Here is an 18,494-nt window from a genome sequence, read left to right as displayed (position 1 = left end):
TCAGATGGCCCTCCTAGGCTTCCTCCTACTTTCGCTTCTCTTAAGTCTACAATAAATGGGAGAAGTGATCCCTTTCTTCCTGCATCACAAAAAAAAAATCATTCTACTCTCTTTTTATCCAACGTCTCTTCCACATTTAAGCGAAAACCAGTCTAGACACTTTACTGTGTAGCAGCCACAAGCATACAAGACAGTTCGAAGGGACTCCCTTGATACATGGGGATGTGAAGAGAACAAGACTGCTCTAGACACCAAGTTTAATCGTTGACTAACTGGAATAAGAATTTATCTGCTGCTTCACATTATTTACCATCCAAAGTTTGAACCGTTCTTTCCTCGACTACCCTTCTCCCTCCCTCATTTTTCTCATCTTTTCGCAATGCGCCCCGCCAGTGCAGCCCTCACCAATACCCACGTCGGTCAGATTCGAATGTCTTGACCTCAGTATCTAACACTCATGAGACTTGATATTTCTTTCATTATGAATAAAGTATGTCGGTTTTTTCATGCACCCACTACAACACACTGGGCTGCTACCAAATGCATAGTCAGACTGTTAAGAATACTTTAAATGTTGGTTTGACATTTAGCAAATCATCATCTAGCCTTATTAGTGAATTCTCTGATTCTGATTAGGCAGACTGCTTTGATGGTAGATGATCAATAGGTGGTTTTTGCAGTGTTTTTTGGCCCCAATCTAATCTACTGGTGTGCAAAAAACACATGCTACCGTTTGAAGGTCAAATACAGAAGCAGAATAGGAAGTATTGACAAATGCAACAACATAAATTATTTGGATACAATCCATGCTGCAAGAACTTGGAATACATAATGAGCAAGCCCCGTGTCTTTGGTGTGACAATCTTTGATGCCACATATTTATTTGATAATCCAGTCATTCATGCAAAGAGCAAACATATCGAAATTGGCTTTCATTTTTTTTTAAGTTAGAAATCTGTTTTGTGCATTCAAAGGATCAAGTTGCGGATGACTTTACAAATGCATTGCCCACAAGAAAAAAATCCAAGCGTAATGAAATTGAGATTAATGGACGGTATTAATAGATACGGAGCACTGTATAATATAGCACATATAGTTAGGTTGTTAGTGGTTACTATTAGAGTCTGTTTAGATTAACTCAATCTCTTCTAAATTGTAGAGTCCCTCCATGATCCTAGGGGTGGAATTCGAGCCGCTCGACTCGACTCGCTAAAGCTCGTTTCATTAACGAGCTAGCTCGACTCGACTCGTTACGATAACGAGCTCAAATTCAAGATTGGTTCGACTCGTATAACTCGTGAGCTGACTCGTTTAGCTTGTTTAGCTCGTTAAAGATATATACATAAAACCTTACAAATACGATAAAAATATTATCTGAGAATTTAAAATGTACATATATGGTCATGTACACATGTGAGTCTCCTTGTGGCCAGGCCTTGAGCTAGGACACAAGGTGTTTAGTGGTTATTTTTTACTACCCTAAAAAATAATCATTTTTTAGCGAGTCTAACGAGTTACACGAGTATTCGTGAAATCGGCTCGTTTAACTCGGTCTATAAACGATCTTAAACTAAATCTCGACTCGACTCGTTATTGTTCGAGTTCGAGTCAATTCTAGCCGAGTCACGAGCTAATTATTTAGCTCGCGAGCTTCGAGCTTTTTATTCCAGCCCATTGCAGTGCAAGGGACGAATGGTGATCTTGTTACTGGTCGGCGTCGTCAGTCGGTTAGACAAGCTTTTTTTTTTGGGGAAAACAATTACTATAAAACAGACACCGCGTTCACAGGAACGAAAAAAATATCAAAACATACATCGTCGGTCGGTCAGACAAGCTTTTTTATTTGAGTGCGGTGTTTCAGTGCCCAGGCTCATCTGCACCCGATCAGGAAAAAAAATCAAAACAAATACTAAAAAATTCCAAATGTTTTTTGTGTGGTAGATAATTTGATGTGTGAGGTTCGCTCTAATTTTTAGATCATTTGGACGTCTGAGTTGCTCTCAGCAAAAAAGATAAATTGGGTCATAACAGTGCGTGAACAGTTAAAATTTTTACGGTTAGGTGGACAGTGGTATCCCCAACCCACCAGGGTTCAAATCCTGGTGCTCGCATTATTCCTGAATTTATTTCAGGATTTCCGGCGATATGCTTTCAGTGGGAGGAGATGTTCCCGTCGACGACGAGGTGCCTGCGGTGACTTCGTAAATCTCAAGATGATATGCCGGCTCAGTCTCTCGGAGGTGCTAATAAGGGTAGGGTGTGCGTGTGTGCGTTCATAGGGGTGAGTGTATGCGCGTGTATATGAGCGCTTGTGTCTGTATTGATGCTCAAAAAAAAACCCGAATTTGTCTTTTTTGCCGTGAGCTGCTCAGATGTCCAAATAATTTGAAAATTGGAACGAACCTCATGCATCAAATTATCTACCATCCAAAAAAATTGGAATTTTTTGAAAAAAATGTAGTATTTGTTTTAATTTTTTTCGTCGGGGCGGGTGCAGCTGAGCTTGGGCTCAGAAGTGGATTACCGATGATACCAATCCTTACGTGATATAAACTTGCGAAATTCAAATTTAAACATGTCAAAAAATCTGAAAAAATCATGGATATTCACAACACATTAGTCGACAACCCCTAAAAATTTCATACTGGAATTCGAAATACACAAGGAAAATGACATTATTCACATCCAAATTTGTCTTTTTTGTTTCTCCTTGTGTTTTTTAAATTTGGATATGAATTTTTTAGGAGTCATCGACATATGTGTTGTGAGCATCCATGATTCTTTTCAGAATTTTTAAACATGTTTAAATGATATCGATACACAGGCAGTACCGATTTGCCGCTCGCGCGCGCGTCCGTCGGTTACTTCACCTTGCCGAGCGTCGCCTTCTTCCACGTGGCCGCGACGTCCTCCAGCGCCCGGCGGGACGACCCTTCCGGCGACCACGCGCGCGCCGCCGCCTGCTGCAGGTCCCCGGCCTGCCGCCGTACGGCGCGCCCCTTCTCCGCACTCTCCATCAGCTCCTTCACCGCGCCCGCGATCTCGTCGCGCGCCACCACGCCGTCGGCCTCCCGCGGACGCAGCGGCAGCGCCACCCCGGCGCTCCCTACCAGGGCCACGGCGTTTATCCGCTGCTCCGCGTACAGCGGCCACGCCACCATCGGCACGCCGGCCGACACGCTCTCCAGAGTGGAGTTCCAGCCGCAGTGCGACACGAACACCGCCGTCGCCGGGTGGGACAGCACGCGCACCTGAGGCGCCCACGCCGCCACGGCCAGCCCCTTGTCCTTGGTCCTCTCCAGGAAGCCCTCCGGGAGCCACGCCAACGGGTTTGGGTTGTCGTCGTCACGGTCATGGCCGTCCTTGCCACCGTCCAGATTTGGCATCCTCACGACCCAGAGGAACCGGTGGCCGCTCACTTCCAGCCCAGCGGCGAGCTCGGCCGTCTGCTCCACAGTCAGCGACCCGCCGCTCCCGAAGGAGACGTACACCACGGATCCCGTCGGCTGGAGATCGAGCCAGTCTAGGCACGCGAACGCGCCGGCGGCTTCGTCGGAGATTATGCTCGGCCGGACGAACGGCCCAACTGGGAACACGGGCGGGAACGCGCCTCGCTCCGTTGCCAGCTTGAACTCTTCCACGGTGGCGGGCTCCATCTCGTAGAAGGTGTTCACCAGGAAGCGGTCCGCGCGGCGGTAGCACCGGCCCGCCTCCAGTAAGTGCGCGTAGACCGACTCGCCGCTGCTCTGGAACGAGGCCGGCAGGTCGGCGTGGCGCAGCGACACGCCCCCTGGAAGCTCCAGAGGGTCGGGGAGGTCGCGGTACTCGCCGGGTGGAACGCCCTCGTGGAGTTCCACAGCGGCGCGCATGACGGCGATAGTGGTGAGGTTGGTGGGCACGAAGACATAGCCCGGGACGCCGAGCTCGGCGGCGAGCGACAGCGCCGCGGAGCAGAAGAAGTCCGGCACCAGCGCGGCGAGGGGGGCACCGACGGAGCGGAGGAGGGCGCGGAGGCTCGGTAGGGAGCGACGGATGAGCTCGAGAAGCACGGTACTCATACTAGTGCCGGCGGGGAGGTCGTCGAGCGGCACGGGCGGGAGCGCGGCTGTGGCGACGCAGGCGGGGACGCCGGAGAGGGCCTCCGAGGAGGAGAGGTCGGTGAAGGTGACGAGCGTGGCCGCGAAGCCCTGGTGGTCGACGAGCCGCCGCGCCAGCTCGGCCAGCGGGATGAGGTGGCCGGCTCCCGGGCTGGCGAGCAGCACGACGTGCGGCGCCAGGCGCTCGGTGCATGCTGCTCCTGCGTTGGCCAACGACTCCATCGATCGGCCCGATTCCTTCCTTCCGAGCACACTGCACGGCTGCACCAGGGACTTCAGCGCGCTTGTACACAAGGTCGTATGTTAGCAGTACCTACCAAACTCAATGATATGATACGCGCTAAAGGCAATGCCATCACTGCTCATGAATAGGGTTATTGTACTGAATCATTAATTTCTGCTAGAAAATTAAGTTAGACGTTATACTGCCCACTATGTTGACACCCGAATGCATCACGTGTACCCTCGACGTCAGGGTGATGTAACGCAGCTCATGTCTAAGGAGACCCAACCGACCGCGCGATATGTGAGATAGTTGGGGGGTGCTTTTCAGACCTGAAACCCCGCATGCCCGGGAGGGACCCCGTCAGAGAGCGCGGCGGCTATGGGCTGCCCTAGGTCGATTAGCTCGCCCCTAAAGCCTTGGGATTCGCAGCTCTCAAACTCAAAAACAGCGAAAACCGAGAGAGAAAAACAAGGTAGAGATAAAACATAGATGAAAAAGCACTAGAATGATTTGTTCGATTGTCACCCCTAACATATATAAGAGGCGGCTAGACTTCCCGTACAAGTAAAAGATTCATCTAGGCTTTCCTTACAAGAAAAATTACACCAGTTCATGTCTTAAAAATTACGTCAATTCACGTCTTAGAGTCATAGTTTTAGTCCAACTCGAATTTTGTCTGAATCTGGCCCAGATTTCCATATTGCTCCTTGCGCGGATCGTAGAATTTGCATATGTCCTTGGATTGAGACAGTCCAAACATCAATTTTGCGCGCCTCAACGAGGCCAACAATCGTATGTTGATCACTTTTCCAAATAAGGTCATCTTATATACTCTACGAGGTCATCTAGTCGAACTCAGTCCTGCGGCTGACTGAACTATCTGAGTCTTATAGCGACTTTGCAGGCTGCATCCTATCTAAGATTATGATGACTCCAAAAACAAAGATGATCGTTTCGACGATACGCACAACTTCCGTGTTGAACACTTTTCCATTTGAGGCCATCTAGATAACTGCTTGGGCCCATCTTTAGCTTTTGATCGGATTGGCCGATAACACTCGGATTTGAATTTCTCCAGTCGGATATTAGGTTCTTTCACTCGGGTTGCACAACTAGATTTCTTCATTTCGACAACAACCTTTCACTTAAATGGCAAACTTTTCACTCGGCCGACAACTATTCAATCGTCCATCATCTTTTCATTCGGATTTCCCGATTGAAAACTCACTCAGATCTTGTTTTGCCTCCCCAGGTGAGACGATTTATATATCAAAATCAATCAGCTCGACAAAACAAACTTTTTTTTGTGTTGAAGGTTTTTCGATTCAAGGTCGTCTTGAGTGCCGAATATATCAAAATCAATTAGCTCGACAAGATGAAGACAATTCATGTAAAACATTCCTTCACCCAAGGTCGTCTTGGAGGAGTAATCGGCCAAACAACACTCGGAATACAAAACCTTGATACTTTGAGCATCGTTTTGGCCCTTAAGATGAGGTCGGATGGTGATGACCTAAACATCAGTTGTTCCATTCGGCGATGCGAAATTTTCTTATGTTGAAAACCTTATCATTTTGGGACATCTTAATTACGTTTTATATTGTGCCAAAATTTGGTGTCAACATACTACGGCTCTAAATGCATCAATACTATGAATAAACTTTTTCCAGGAAACCTCGACTAATGCACTGAATTAGTTTACGAGGCAATGAATTGATTGGTTGTGGGCAACAAAGAATGAAAAAGAAGAGACCAATTACCCGAAATCACTATGTATCCTTTACAAAGGTTACTCACATCGTTTTTTAGTGGTGACAGGTGAGACACAAATCACGAAATGTATTACAACATTGCTTTTCACGCGTCGAGATCTTCGAAACAAGATCTCATCCTATTTTATTTGGATGATCTCTTTTTTCTCGAAAACACTAGGAAATTAAAAAAAATCAGAAATAGAAAAGAAACCAGAAAACCATAAAAAATGAAACCAAAAGCTGGAAAAAACAAAATAGCGAAAACGGAAAAAACTGAAAGCATAGTTTGTGCTTTTTCACTTTCAGGGATGTACAGTTGTGCTCACGCGAAAGCACAACTATATTTTTTTACTCTTCAGAAAGTATGGATGTGCTTCATGCAGAACCATAATTGTGCTCCGCCTTCACTAAGCACAGTTGTACTTCATTGTGAAAAAAATATCGTTGTTTTTCTTTCGTGAAGCACACCATGTAAAAAACACAGTTGTGCTTCACAACAATGATTATTTTTTTCAACTTAAAAAAACAATATTTTTTCAAAAAAAAACTAGGAAATACAATGCAAAATTCAAAAACCTGGAAAAAAACCGCACACACAACATATAAAAAAACGTGCTCCCTCGGGTGCCCATCACGCGGCACGTAGCGGCGCTTCACGTGAAGTCTGATTTGGCTCCCCACGTCCACATGCATGGAGCATAGCACCGATCACTTTTCCTTCTCTGCAACTCACAACAATGTCATGTCGTCAATCAACTGGGAGATGATCATCGCGTCGACCTCTTTGGACGAACTCTCGTGGTCAACGGCACCCATGCATCATTCACTCACTGCAGCGTTATGTGGTCTCATCTTCTTCATTCCCTTGCTTTGATATCAATTGTTTTTTTAGAAAAGAGGCTGACGCCCGGCTTTAAATTAATGAAGCCCTTACAACAACCAACCAACGGTACAAACCAACACAGAAGAACAAAGCAAAGAAAGAGCCTCGGCAAGATACATGGGTGCCCAGAAGCAGCAACAAAGCTAAAAAACAAGACATGAAACACTCGAGCCCTCATACATGCTCGAAAGACCAATGCTGCGAATGGAGCCGGCTCGCGAAGGAGATCAGCTGACAGAGGGGGTTATGACAATGCCATCGTCTGGGCGCCCAACAGACTAGCGCCATCCTGTTCCATCGCCAGAAGGAGCCGCCAGCTCCTCGCCCCGGCTCGAGAGGCGCCGCAGCGTCGGACGATGGAGTGTTCACCACCCTAGAACGTGGATGGGGACCAGGGCCAGGACACCAAAGGGAGGTCTTCTAGCACAATCACCTCGCCGAACCTAGCTCCGCATGAGAGCACCACCGTCAAGGCAAGGATCCGGCACACGACGAGCAGAAGCTGTTGTTCACAAAACTCCCCCAGCAACCAGCAACCTAGGACCCTGCTCACAAGACGGAGCCTCCAAGGAGGACACGACGCCACAACGCCGCCACCGTCCGGTTTGGAACCACCCAGACCAATGGTTTTCACCCAGAACCCATAGTGAACGGGGTCACCCACGATGACACCTCCAAGGAGGAAAACGGCACACAATAGCATCGATATCACCGGCACCGACATAGTCGAGCAGAGCTTTCACTCGGGACTCAACCCCCACCACCCAGATCCAACGGCCATGGCCGGCTAAAGAAAGTTGCACACAACGCCCGAAACAGGCCATGTGGCAACGAAGACCACACCCACATGATGGACGCCCCCAGAATGAGCCACCACACCGCCCACACGGCCAAGGCAACACACAAGCACCCGCACAGCGACACCCGCCAGAAAGGTGCCGCCGTGAGCCGCCGCTCCGGACACCAAGGGGGATCCATCCTCACCCAGCACACACATGGCGATGGACCACAAGCACGCAGCAGGCCACCCCTGCCGCACACCGGCGCAGCTCCGTCACCCACAGGACCCAAAGCCGTCACCTTTCACCCGTACGGAGACAAACCCTAGCTCTGGCCTCCTGGGCATCCCAGATAAGTAACCACACGGGCTACCAACAGGACAAGGGCCATGCCCACGGACTCCATCAGATCGGAGGCAGCCCACCGGAGCTGGAGGGACCGGCAACGGGCGACGGTTCGGGACCAGGCCCATCGATGAGGGTGAGCGGAATGAGCGACCGCACAGGGCCTCCAAAATCGAGGGGCCCCCATCGTAGAAAAAACCAGTATATAAAGATGCGTTTCATTGGCTCACTTGATCGCTAAAAAATTAGTACATATAGGTACAGGAAAAAACAGTACGTACTGGCTCCCTGGAACGCTAGAGGCCCAAATCAGCCTACATCCCATTACCCCGATGGCCAGAGCAGAAGCCCTGGAGGTTCAGGAATGAGAAAAAGATACATATCGTTCAATTCGCGAGTCGCGATTGGCGATGCCCTAGCAATTGTGCCGACGTAGTTCAGTTGGCTCCGATCTGATTCGGGCCATCCGGCGATCCCATCGTCCATCTGCTGAATGTTGATCATCTACTCATCAGATTGTGCCGGCGTAGTTCAGTTGCCGTGAAGACTGAAGACGCAACAGTCAATAGGGACGCCCGGTGTGTTTTAATCTTCAAGACCAAGATTATTTTTCCAACTTATTTTCTTGTATTCAAACGATCTACACATTTAGTCATCTAGTTGTTACTATTTTAAACTAATTACATTCTGTTTGATCACTTGTAATTTTGTTAGGTTTTGTTCTTGGATCTTCATCATGTCTACTAGAATTAGGAAGCATGATTCTGGTGCTTCAAAACGTAAGAAGAAACAAAGACTAGATTGTGAGGCTCGATCTCAAACAGGTTCCCTCGATGGATATGTCGTGAGAGTACCCCGACTTGATTCGAAAAATCAAACTATGGATTTTAATGTAGATGATGGTCATGATGACAATGACACAAAGGTTGAGGCTCATGATGCAGAAATTGATGATGGTATTGCTGAAGAAGCGGGTGATGATAATGTTGCCGATGGGGGTGATCATGTTGATACTGCCAATGAAGGTGATAACGCTAATACCACCGGTGATGATAATATTGCTGATGACATCAAATATCCTTTTCCGTTTGATATATTTGATCCAAGAAATTGGGATGCACTTGATCCTAAAATTATAGATGTTTTGGTGCAGAAGGGCCCTAAAAGAGACTCATCTATTCAGCATGGTAAAAAGGACAAATTGTCTAGAAGGTTTTCTGCAGTATCATATACTAGAATTCTCTCAAATTGGGAAAAGTGTGACAGAGAATGGCTTGTGTACAGCAAAGATCTTGACAAGGTATTTTGTTTTTGCTGCAAATTATTAAGAAAAGGGCTCGTGCGAGGGCAGTTAGCAAATGAAGGTTTCAGTGACTGGGCTCATCTTGGTTATAGACTTAAAGAGCATGAAACTAGTAGAGAACATGTCACAAATATGACTACATGGTATGACTTGCGCCTTATGTTGGAGAAGAATCAAACAATTGACAAAGTTGCTCAGCGAGAACTTGAGAAGGAAAAGGAACATTGGAGAAAAGTTTTGCTTAGAATCCTCTTGATTGTTAAATTTCTTGCAGAACACAATATAGCATTCCGCGGTAGTAATAGTAAGTTGTGCCAAGACAGCAATGGAAATTTCTTAGGACTTGTTCAAATGTTGGCTGAATTTGACCCAGTTATAAAAGAGCATGTTGACCGCATCACGAATGATAAAATTCGTGATCATTATCTTGGTCCCTCCATACAGAATGAGTTAATCAACTTGCTCGCTGCTGCAATCAAGTTGAAAATCATTGAGAAGGTAAAAGAAGCAAAGTACTTCTCAGTTATACTTGACTGTACTCCTCATGCAAGCCACCAAGAACAAATGTCTTTGATAATTAGGTATGTTGATGCATCTCCAGATTCTTTTTGCATTGAAGAATCCTTCTTAGGTTTTTTGGATGTGAATGATACCACCGGGCAAGGATTGTTTGATGTTTTATAGAAGGAATTGAAGAGTCTTGACCTTGATGTGGACAATGTGAGAGGTCAGGGATATAATAATGGGTCGAATATGAAAGGAAAAAAATAAAGGAGTACAAAACAAAGTGTTGGAAATAAACCGAAGAGCCTTTTATTCAGCTTGTGGTTGCCATAGTCTGAATTTGGCACTATGTGATATGGCAAAGTCTTGTCGTAAAGCAACGGATTTTTTTGGAGTTATCCAGCGTATCTGTACAATATTTGCTAATTCTACTAAGAGATGGTAAATTCTCAAAGATAACATACCAGGATTGACTCTCAAGTCATTATCATCTACTCGTTGGGAGAGCCGTGTTGGTAGTGTTCAGGCTATAAGGTTTCAGCTACCGGAAATAAGGGAGGCCTTACTACAAGTGGCTGAAAGTGATAAAGATTCTTCGACACAAAGTGAAGCTCAATCATTGGCGGAGAATGAACTTGGTGGCTTTGATTTTTTTAGTATCAATCATCATCTGGTATGAAATATTATCCGCTGTTAATTTGATTAGCAAAGAGTTACAGTCAAAGGATATGCTTATTGATATTGCAATTGAATCTGTAAAAGGCTTGCTTTCCTTTTTCAAAAAGTGTAGAGAAACCGGCTTTTCAAAAGCATTGGAAGTTGCCAAAAAAATTGCAGTGGAGATGGATATTCATCCAGAGTTCCGCACCAAGCGTAAAATCAAAAGGAAAAAATAATTTGATGAGGGTGAAGATGATGCATCTATTGACTCACAATCTGCAGAGGAGTCATTTAGGGTCAATTATTTTATACGTGTTGTTGATCAAGCTATAACTTCACTTACCATTAGATTTGAACAATATATGAGGGGTATGAAAAGATATTTGGTTTCTTGTTTACTTCAGATAGTCTGCGATCACTAGATGACAAGAGTTTGATGGCTGCTTGTGTTAATCTTGAAGATGCACTTAAGAGTGGAGAACATACAAATATTGATGGACTTGAATTGTGTTGTGAGCTAATTTTCATCCAGGATTTACTTCATAAATCAATGGGTCCTCTTGACATTCTGAATTATTTGAAGAAGCGCTCCACAATCTATCCTAATGCTGTTATTGCATACAAAATTTTGTTGACCATTCCTGTAACGGTTGCATCTGCTGAAAGGAGTTTTTCTGAACTCAAGTTGTTGAAGTCCTACTTGCGTTCTACTATGACACAAGAAAGACTTAATGGATTGGCGACAATAGCACTTGAAAATGATGTCTTGGAGAAGATAAAGTACGAAGATATGATTGAAGATTTTATTTCAAGAAATACCAGACGGATGCTTCTTTTTGGTAGAACATGAGATTACTGGTTAGTTTATTGCTTTCCTATCCTTTTACCTTTCTAGCTTTAATATTTGATATATGCCTAAATAAGGTACGGATAAACTGATTTGAAATTATATAATAAAGTGAGAGTAATGTTAGTTCTTTTGTTATGTGAATTGATTAAAATTTGGGCCACATTTTGGTTTTCGCCCGGGGCCCCGAATTTCTGGAGACGGGCATGTGAGTCGCAGGAGCGACCCATGAGACGCGGGGAGTGGGGGGGGGGGGGGGGGATATTTGTTCTTTGGTACCAATTGTTGAAGCCAAATCTCTCAGGTATAGCTCTGTACTTTACACAACTCTATCAAGAACGGAGAAAAAAAAAGGTGTTTGTTGTGTGTGCACACATGACGTTTTCCTCTTGTTAAAACAAATATGCTTACAACCTTGGAAGTACGTACCACACAGACACAGGCCAACCTCCCTGATTGATGTCACTCACGCTTTGCACCTCTGGTGAAAGTGAAACAGAACTCCTACTCGGGTACATCCACAAGGCAAATCACTCAATCACCATCTAACCTAGGTGCAAAGCCAGAATACATATGCAGATGCATAAATAGTAAAGGTTAAAACTAACACCCGTTGCCCACCGCTGCACCGGGGGCCCTGTCTCCGGCAGGATCATCGCGTGGCCCCTGTCTTCATGCGACGGGCCCATGAGCGTCGACGCCGGTTCACCGGCCGCGGCCGCCGCGAGCAGAAGCAGCAGCAGCAGCAGCAGCAGCAGCGAACCCCGCCACATGTCGTCTGTCGATCTTGTGCGGGCGCTTGCTCTCTCTGCCTTGTTCGGTTTTCACGGATACGGAAACAGAGTATTTTTTATGTCAGTTGAAGTAGCAAGATTCTTCGCAATTTGAAACCATTCATTGCAATTGAAAGGTGCAACATTGGCCTTCTATACATTCAGACAAAAAACAAATGCATCAGAACACTGTTGTTCTTTCAAGCAGAACCCTCATTTGACTTGTCGAACATCATTTGTACTACTGGAGATGTCACGTTTGACAGCAGTCTTCACTGCGACCATATAATACACGATACTTAGCAGGGTTAAGATTGTTTTGCAGCAGCAGAAAATGGCACTAGGTAAGTATGGTAGTCGAACACAAAGCGATCAGATATGTTCGATGTATTTGTTCAGTTGGCAATCACGCGCGCGCGCACACACATATGTATACATATGTTAGTAACAGCTAGTGACCTTGTTACTATGTGCAATGGTGCTACTAACCTGACCTGTTACTATGTGCCGCACAATTAGCCATATAAACCCAAACTCTGGTACTCTGTATTCATGCTGAAAGCCTGAAACCGAAACATAGTGTTCTTGTGTGGGCTTGCTGGATCAAGAACTCCATCCTATCACATTATTGGACTGCAGAACAGATGCTACCTTCATATGTAGCTTAAATCTGAAGCAGTTAGCTGTATATGTCGCTCTCTCTGCAGCCTACTGCAAATTACATGGGTGCACTCCTGTCTTAAACTGAAAACACCTGCTAGAGTAACCAAGAAAACATGAGCACAAGGCCTGAATCCTTTTCTCACCAGGAAAGGGGGTGTGGCGATGGATCTCCTGCGCGACGTGGATGATCCACCCCACCCGGCCGGCTGCGAGATCCGGCGGGTAGAGGGGACGCACGGCCACTGAACCGGTGCGAGGCGAGTGTCGGTGAGATTGGCATGGAGAGAACGGGGATGGCTTGGGAAGGAGATTTATAGGGGGTCGAGCGGAGAGTGGGAGACTCGGAATTCGGTGGTCTGGTCTCCATTGTCTGCAAGCAAGCCGTGACCGAGTGACGTCGCGTTCCGCCGCCCACTCTGGAACGGAGCGAGAGAGAAACAGGCGACATGGGAGAAGAGATGTCAACTATCGGTGTCGGCTTGCATTTCAGTTAGGGTAGGGAATAAGCTTTCAAGCACGCGTCGACGGACTCCTCCCTCTGGCGGCCGGCGAGGCCAGGCCGGGGATCGACGAGATTGGGTTTGCTATCCATATGACGCGGCCGCTCACATCCTTTCAGCACTTTCCTCCCACGCATTGGGATGTGTTCTGGAAGATAAGCTTGCTTGAAATTGAAGAGAAGCGGAAAAGAAAACGGAAGCTAGAAGACGTCAGAAGACTAGGGCCTTTTCAGTCCGTTCCGTTCCGTTGGCCTTGGTTCATGGATGGAGGCTGTCAAGCTTCAATTTAGTCATCTAGCCACACAAAAAAAAAAGGTACTCACTTGCTCTCGTCTTCATCATAAACAAAGGAGACGCGCGCGCATGGACGGAGTAATACATTTTCTTGCGTCGCAGTCATGAGTGCAATTTTGTGTGTTTTATCGAAAAGGGTTTCCCCCCGCTTTTGTATACAAAGCAACCAACCGAGACAGCCAACGATTGATGCTAGGGCGGAAGCAACACAAAAGAAAAGAAAGAGAAAATACAAGAGAAACAAATGCCGACAACGGTGGATTGACAAAAAACGAAGAAGCCTCGTGGCCGCTGCATCCACCGGAAATCGCCCACCCTCCGAAGCACCGGTACCAATCAACACCTTCAAAAAGGGACGCGACGATGACGACGTTGCTGCCAAGGGTTTCCCCCGGGTTTAACGCCGCTGGCATACGGGTTTAACTGAGCTGACCATCATAACCAAACAGTCTTCCTATTTTACACCTAGCTGGTTTCAGTTTTTCACACGAGCGGTGAATCCTTTTGGTGCCTTGTGAACGTGTAGCAACATGTCACGCATGTGGAGTAGGATGACATATTGTCAGTTATAACCGTAACTGATTTCTTTTTAGCAGAGCAGAGTTATAACCGTAACTGATGAAAGTGAAAAATGGAACACCAACACGGTTGGGCCTGAAGCAAAGTACGTAGCTGGCAACCAAAGAAGGGGTTTCTACTGGCTGACGTGTGCGTGGGTAGTTAGGAGGACGAGATCCTCTAACGTAGCAGCAACTACTGCAGAGGGACGTCGATGTCTAGCGCCCGTAGATGCCTCATCCGATGGCATGCAGTTCAAAAAAAAGAAAAGAGGATCTCGTTCCGTTAGGAGTGGGGCCCGGATTGCAGTGTGAGTTGCTGCGGTGTGTTGGTCATAACAATTTGGAAATGGTAGTGCCTATGCCAGCAAGAAAACGCCCACAAAAATTAACAGTCCATCGAAAACTAGCTAGCAATAGCGATCCACCAGGAGAAGAGAAAATCACCACATCGAAGATCAGAGCAGCGAAGCGCGCTTATGCATCTATTTACATATATAGACAGTGCGATCTACTACAGATAGGACCCCTGCAAGCTTACAGGAGAACTATACAAAAACTATACAAAAATATGTCCCAAGAAAAAGAAAAAAAAACAGATTCAGATCCACTGAACTACTCCACGGGGCTACCGTCTAGCCGTGGTTTATGTGCAGAACCTAATTTAATCACGACCAAATCCACATGGCATAGTAGGCAAGGATGGCGTTCTTCAGCCGCCAAAGCATCATGAGGAAGAACTGCATCTGCGCGTAGCAGAGGGCCAAATTCAGAGCCATGCCCAAGAGCTGACCTGCTGAGTGGACCTTCTTGCCAGGAAAGGTGCAGAACATGGAGCCCCATGACCAGCTGAGGCCGCAGGAGACGGCGCAGGTGAGCAAGAACATGGCAGCGGTGTACCCTCCCGGCATCCGGCTTGCGCCGCCAAACCCGATGTGGAACTCGACGATCAACGGAATCGCCATCTTGCAACAGAAAATGACAGTAATGGTTCATGTCAGCAGTTTGCGATGGATATATGTTAACTGGACCAGCATAAGAGTTTGGACCTCTTGGTTAGTTATAGTTACCTGGCAAAACACCATTAGGACAACGCTGACGGTTAACGTTGCCGCGCGACCGTGGTGTTTTGTCGTGAAGGCGGATCCAAGAATGCCGCATGAGTTCACCAGAATTATCACCACCTTGCTGAAAACTGCAGCTTTGCTCCTGGAGCTTGTTGTCTGAATCAGCATTGGCAGGAGTGAAGTGGTAGTGTTCACTCTGTTCATCTGCAAAAATATCTGCAGAGTCACCAGTGCTCCAACATAAGTCAGATAATGTCCATTTTTTGCCACGATGCTCCAAAGTGCGCTGAAATCATAGTTCTTTTGTATGTTCCATCCCTTGAAGCTGATCACCTTTGGCGCCGCATGCGCCTTAAAAATGGCGGTGCTACAAATACAATGAAGCAGCAAACGGACGTAATCGTACTTGCTACCAAGCAAACTTGGAAGGACGGACTGCTGACTGCACGACTTGTTACTCTCAATGATCGAATCACCCTGAAGGTTAGTTTCAATGCCGCGGATGACTTGCCGGTTATTGTTATGACTCTGAATGGTAATGTAACTACAGAGCCTTGCCATCAGAACACCAATGCCGACAAACAAAGGCAGGGATCTACACTGCCAACAGGATCGCAACATCATGGTGGACTGAACAGGTGCACCCTGCCACATTGAGGAGTGAGAACCCTGATTTAGGTGAGATAAACAAAAAAATATACATGTAATGCTCATTTAAAGGAAAAGGAAACAAATGTTTGGATCTTGAAACTTTGCAACAATCGAAGGTTGCGTGCATGAATCGATGAAGAGGCCGGGGGTTCTTCCCCCGTTTCCCTTTTTTCTTAAAGGAGTGGTGAGGTTCTCATAGAACACTAAAGAAGTCTTGATGCATATTGAGCTACTAACCTGGGAATGGGAGACGGCGCCTTTTTGCAGTATCCATCTGTCCAGCAGAGCTCTGTAGCGGATGATAATGGTCAAAATTGCGCTTCCAGTAAGGAGGACAGAGCGTTTCAACAAGACAGGCAGGTGCCCCATTTTGGGAGCGATGTAGCAGCCCAGCCTCGCATTCTCTGTTGACATGTCAAATATATGTGCAAAATCGCTGTACAAGGAATGCATCTCCGGCTTCTCCATGGCGGCGTTAGGGATGAACGGCGGCCAATATGACTGCATGCTGACCACGCCTACTTTGGCTATTTGTATTTCCAAATATACAAACTGTTGGACCTGCCTTTTGAAAAAAAAAGGCAAACAAATTCAGATAAATGATATATATAAATCCTTTAATTTAACTAATTTAAGTTAACAAACTAGAAACTACTACTACGTCTGTTCATTAATATAAGACGTTTTGGCAATTCAAATCGACGTCTTATATATTACTCCCTCCGTCTCGTAATATAAGACCGTTTTTTACACTAGTATAGAGTCAAAAACGCTCTTATATTATGGGACGGAGGAGTAATGAACAGAGGGAAAAGGGTGTACTATAGTACTGGTCCAGATGAAGTGAATTTCTAATTTGATCCCTAATAAAATGCCACTGGGGTGTTTTTGTCCCCAAAAAGGGAAGGAAAAACTAGTGGCTGAGCTGCATCGACGAGTACAACGCTTGTCTCCTAAACATCGATGCGGAGTCATAAGAACCACATGCACATGCTTCTTTTTGTTTTTGCGGGGTACACATGCACATGGTTGCAGTCCAGAGTCCGAACAACTCTTTCTTCTAGGACCACCCTCGCGATCTGGAGACGAGCTTGCGTTCGCGAAAGCGATGTATCTCTCCGTTCAACAATTGTGCGCCAGGCGAAAACGACGTGCGGAGAAAATGCGTATTGACCGCCTATCCTACTCCTATCCCCACAGATCGACATGAGTCAGCGACTAGTTTTCAGAAACTGAAAAACATGTGCACCATCATGATATATACTGGAGTACTATATCAAGTAACAATATTAAGTATTGCGACTCATATTTCATGATTTTTACAAGGGTTATTCGTTTGTTTTTTCTAACACGAATTTCTGTAGTGAAAGAAATAATTTGTGGCACGAGCTCCTTCGAGATTGCTACAAAGGCAGGGATATCTATCAGCATATGGAACCGCAAAAAGACTAGTACGCCGCACTTGCATTCAAGACCATGACATCACGGACAAAGCCAGGAAAAAGATAAAGGCGAAGAGAGAAAAAAATGCATTCTTCTCACCTGCTGCAGCGGGAGTGTTCCAGAGGCTACCGCCACCTACAAGCAACAGCGGCGAAGCAGCCCGCCCACTCGCGTCCCTGTCGCCACCCCCAACGCACGGACGCGGGCGCGGAAGACGGCCCCTCACGCCGGCGGCGAGCTTCCCCTCTGGTCCGGAGGGCGGCGAGCTCCGCAGCAAGAAACTGCGAGCTCGACCGGCAAAAGCGAGGCAGAGGACAGCTATCAGCAGGAGCGGAGCGGGGGCACATATGTATAGCAGCCGCAGCCGCGGCCGCGTCGCTGTAGGTAGTGCGGAACGAGGAGGAAAGAAATAATCACCTGCGCCGCGCGTCCCTCTCGCCGGACCTCGGGGTCGGAGCCGGAGATGATCGCGAGAACAAGGGGGGTGGAGAATGGGCGGAGGCGGGGAGGGGGGCGGAGGTGGACAGCGAGCGAGAGAGACCGGGGAGGGAGCAGCGTGGTTATCTCGCCCGCACCAGATGGCTCTGCAGCTGGTCACTGGGAGGGGTTGGAGTGCGCTGGTTTTCCTCCCTAGTGGGGTGGGGGCATCGGGTACTCTGCTGACCGCTGGCGTGATGTGGGGCGGGGGCGGGCAGATCTCGATGGGGGCGCCTCCCGGAAAGCGAGCGTGCCGGCTGGAGGCCACGGCGCCTGTGGAACGGACTTCTGTTGGCAGCGGGGGTACGTGTGGGTTTGCATGGGTGCGTGGCAGCGGTGGGAGGAGGGGCGGGGGAGATGCGTCCGGGCAATGGCAATGGCGACCGTCCGTCCGGGGCTTTGGGAGTTGGGCACTTGGCATGCGCGATGGGCGTGAGGCTTGCCAGAGCCGTGGGCTTTTTTTAGCATCAGTACAGACATAACCCTTCATATACACGCGCATACACTCACCCCTATAAACGCACACCCGCACACTTTATCCCTATGAGCATCTCCCACTGAAAGCGTATCGTCGGAATTCGTGAAATAAATCCAGGATAAATGCGAGCACCAGAATTTGAACCCCGATGGATTTGAAATACCACTGTCCACTTAACCATCTCAATCAGAGA

At 47.2% G+C, this 18,494-nt stretch overlaps 2 protein-coding genes, 1 long non-coding RNA gene and 1 pseudogene across 4 annotated transcripts; 1 reads left to right on the top strand and 3 right to left on the bottom strand.

Annotated features, from left to right (window-relative positions):
- Nucleotides 1-1,733: 1,733 nt before the first annotated feature.
- Nucleotides 1,734-4,381, bottom strand: LOC123186202 (hydroquinone glucosyltransferase-like). Its single transcript, XM_044597986.1, has one exon. The coding sequence runs from the start codon at nucleotides 4,317-4,319 to the stop codon at nucleotides 2,862-2,864; it is 1,458 nt and encodes a 485-aa protein (XP_044453921.1). The 5' UTR covers nucleotides 4,320-4,381; the 3' UTR covers nucleotides 1,734-2,861.
- A 4,583-nt stretch (nucleotides 4,382-8,964) lies between these two features.
- On the top strand, nucleotides 8,965-11,401 carry LOC123191922 (zinc finger MYM-type protein 1-like; annotated as a pseudogene).
- A 282-nt stretch (nucleotides 11,402-11,683) lies between these two features.
- Nucleotides 11,684-13,407, bottom strand: LOC123186201 (uncharacterized). The gene is made up of 2 exons (XR_006493566.1): nucleotides 12,978-13,407; nucleotides 11,684-12,206 (listed from the first exon to the last, which is right to left on the bottom strand). It is a non-coding gene; the product is annotated as an uncharacterized lncRNA (long non-coding RNA).
- Nucleotides 13,408-14,623: 1,216 nt separating this feature from the next.
- LOC123190540 (uncharacterized) lies at nucleotides 14,624-18,156 on the bottom strand. Of its 2 annotated transcripts, none has more exons than XM_044603202.1 (5): nucleotides 17,764-18,156; nucleotides 17,446-17,627; nucleotides 16,141-16,464; nucleotides 15,256-15,897; nucleotides 14,624-15,150 (listed from the first exon to the last, which is right to left on the bottom strand). In XM_044603202.1, the coding sequence occupies exons 3-5, from the start codon at nucleotides 16,408-16,410 to the stop codon at nucleotides 14,854-14,856; spliced, it is 1,209 nt and encodes a 402-aa protein (XP_044459137.1). In that variant the 5' UTR covers nucleotides 16,411-16,464; nucleotides 17,446-17,627; nucleotides 17,764-18,156; the 3' UTR covers nucleotides 14,624-14,853. The 2 variants fall into 2 exon arrangements, with proteins under 2 accessions (XP_044459137.1, XP_044459136.1); XM_044603201.1 differs by having other exon boundaries at nucleotides 16,141-16,468; nucleotides 17,764-18,153.
- Between the last annotated feature and the right edge of the window lie 338 nt (nucleotides 18,157-18,494).

This window comes from Triticum aestivum, chromosome 2A (genome assembly GCF_018294505.1).
Source record: "Triticum aestivum cultivar Chinese Spring chromosome 2A, IWGSC CS RefSeq v2.1, whole genome shotgun sequence".
NCBI classification, from domain to species: Eukaryota; Viridiplantae; Streptophyta; class Magnoliopsida; order Poales; family Poaceae; genus Triticum; species Triticum aestivum.
The sequence above is the reverse complement of the archived record's forward strand: the minus strand, read 5'-3'. Positions and strand labels throughout refer to the sequence as shown.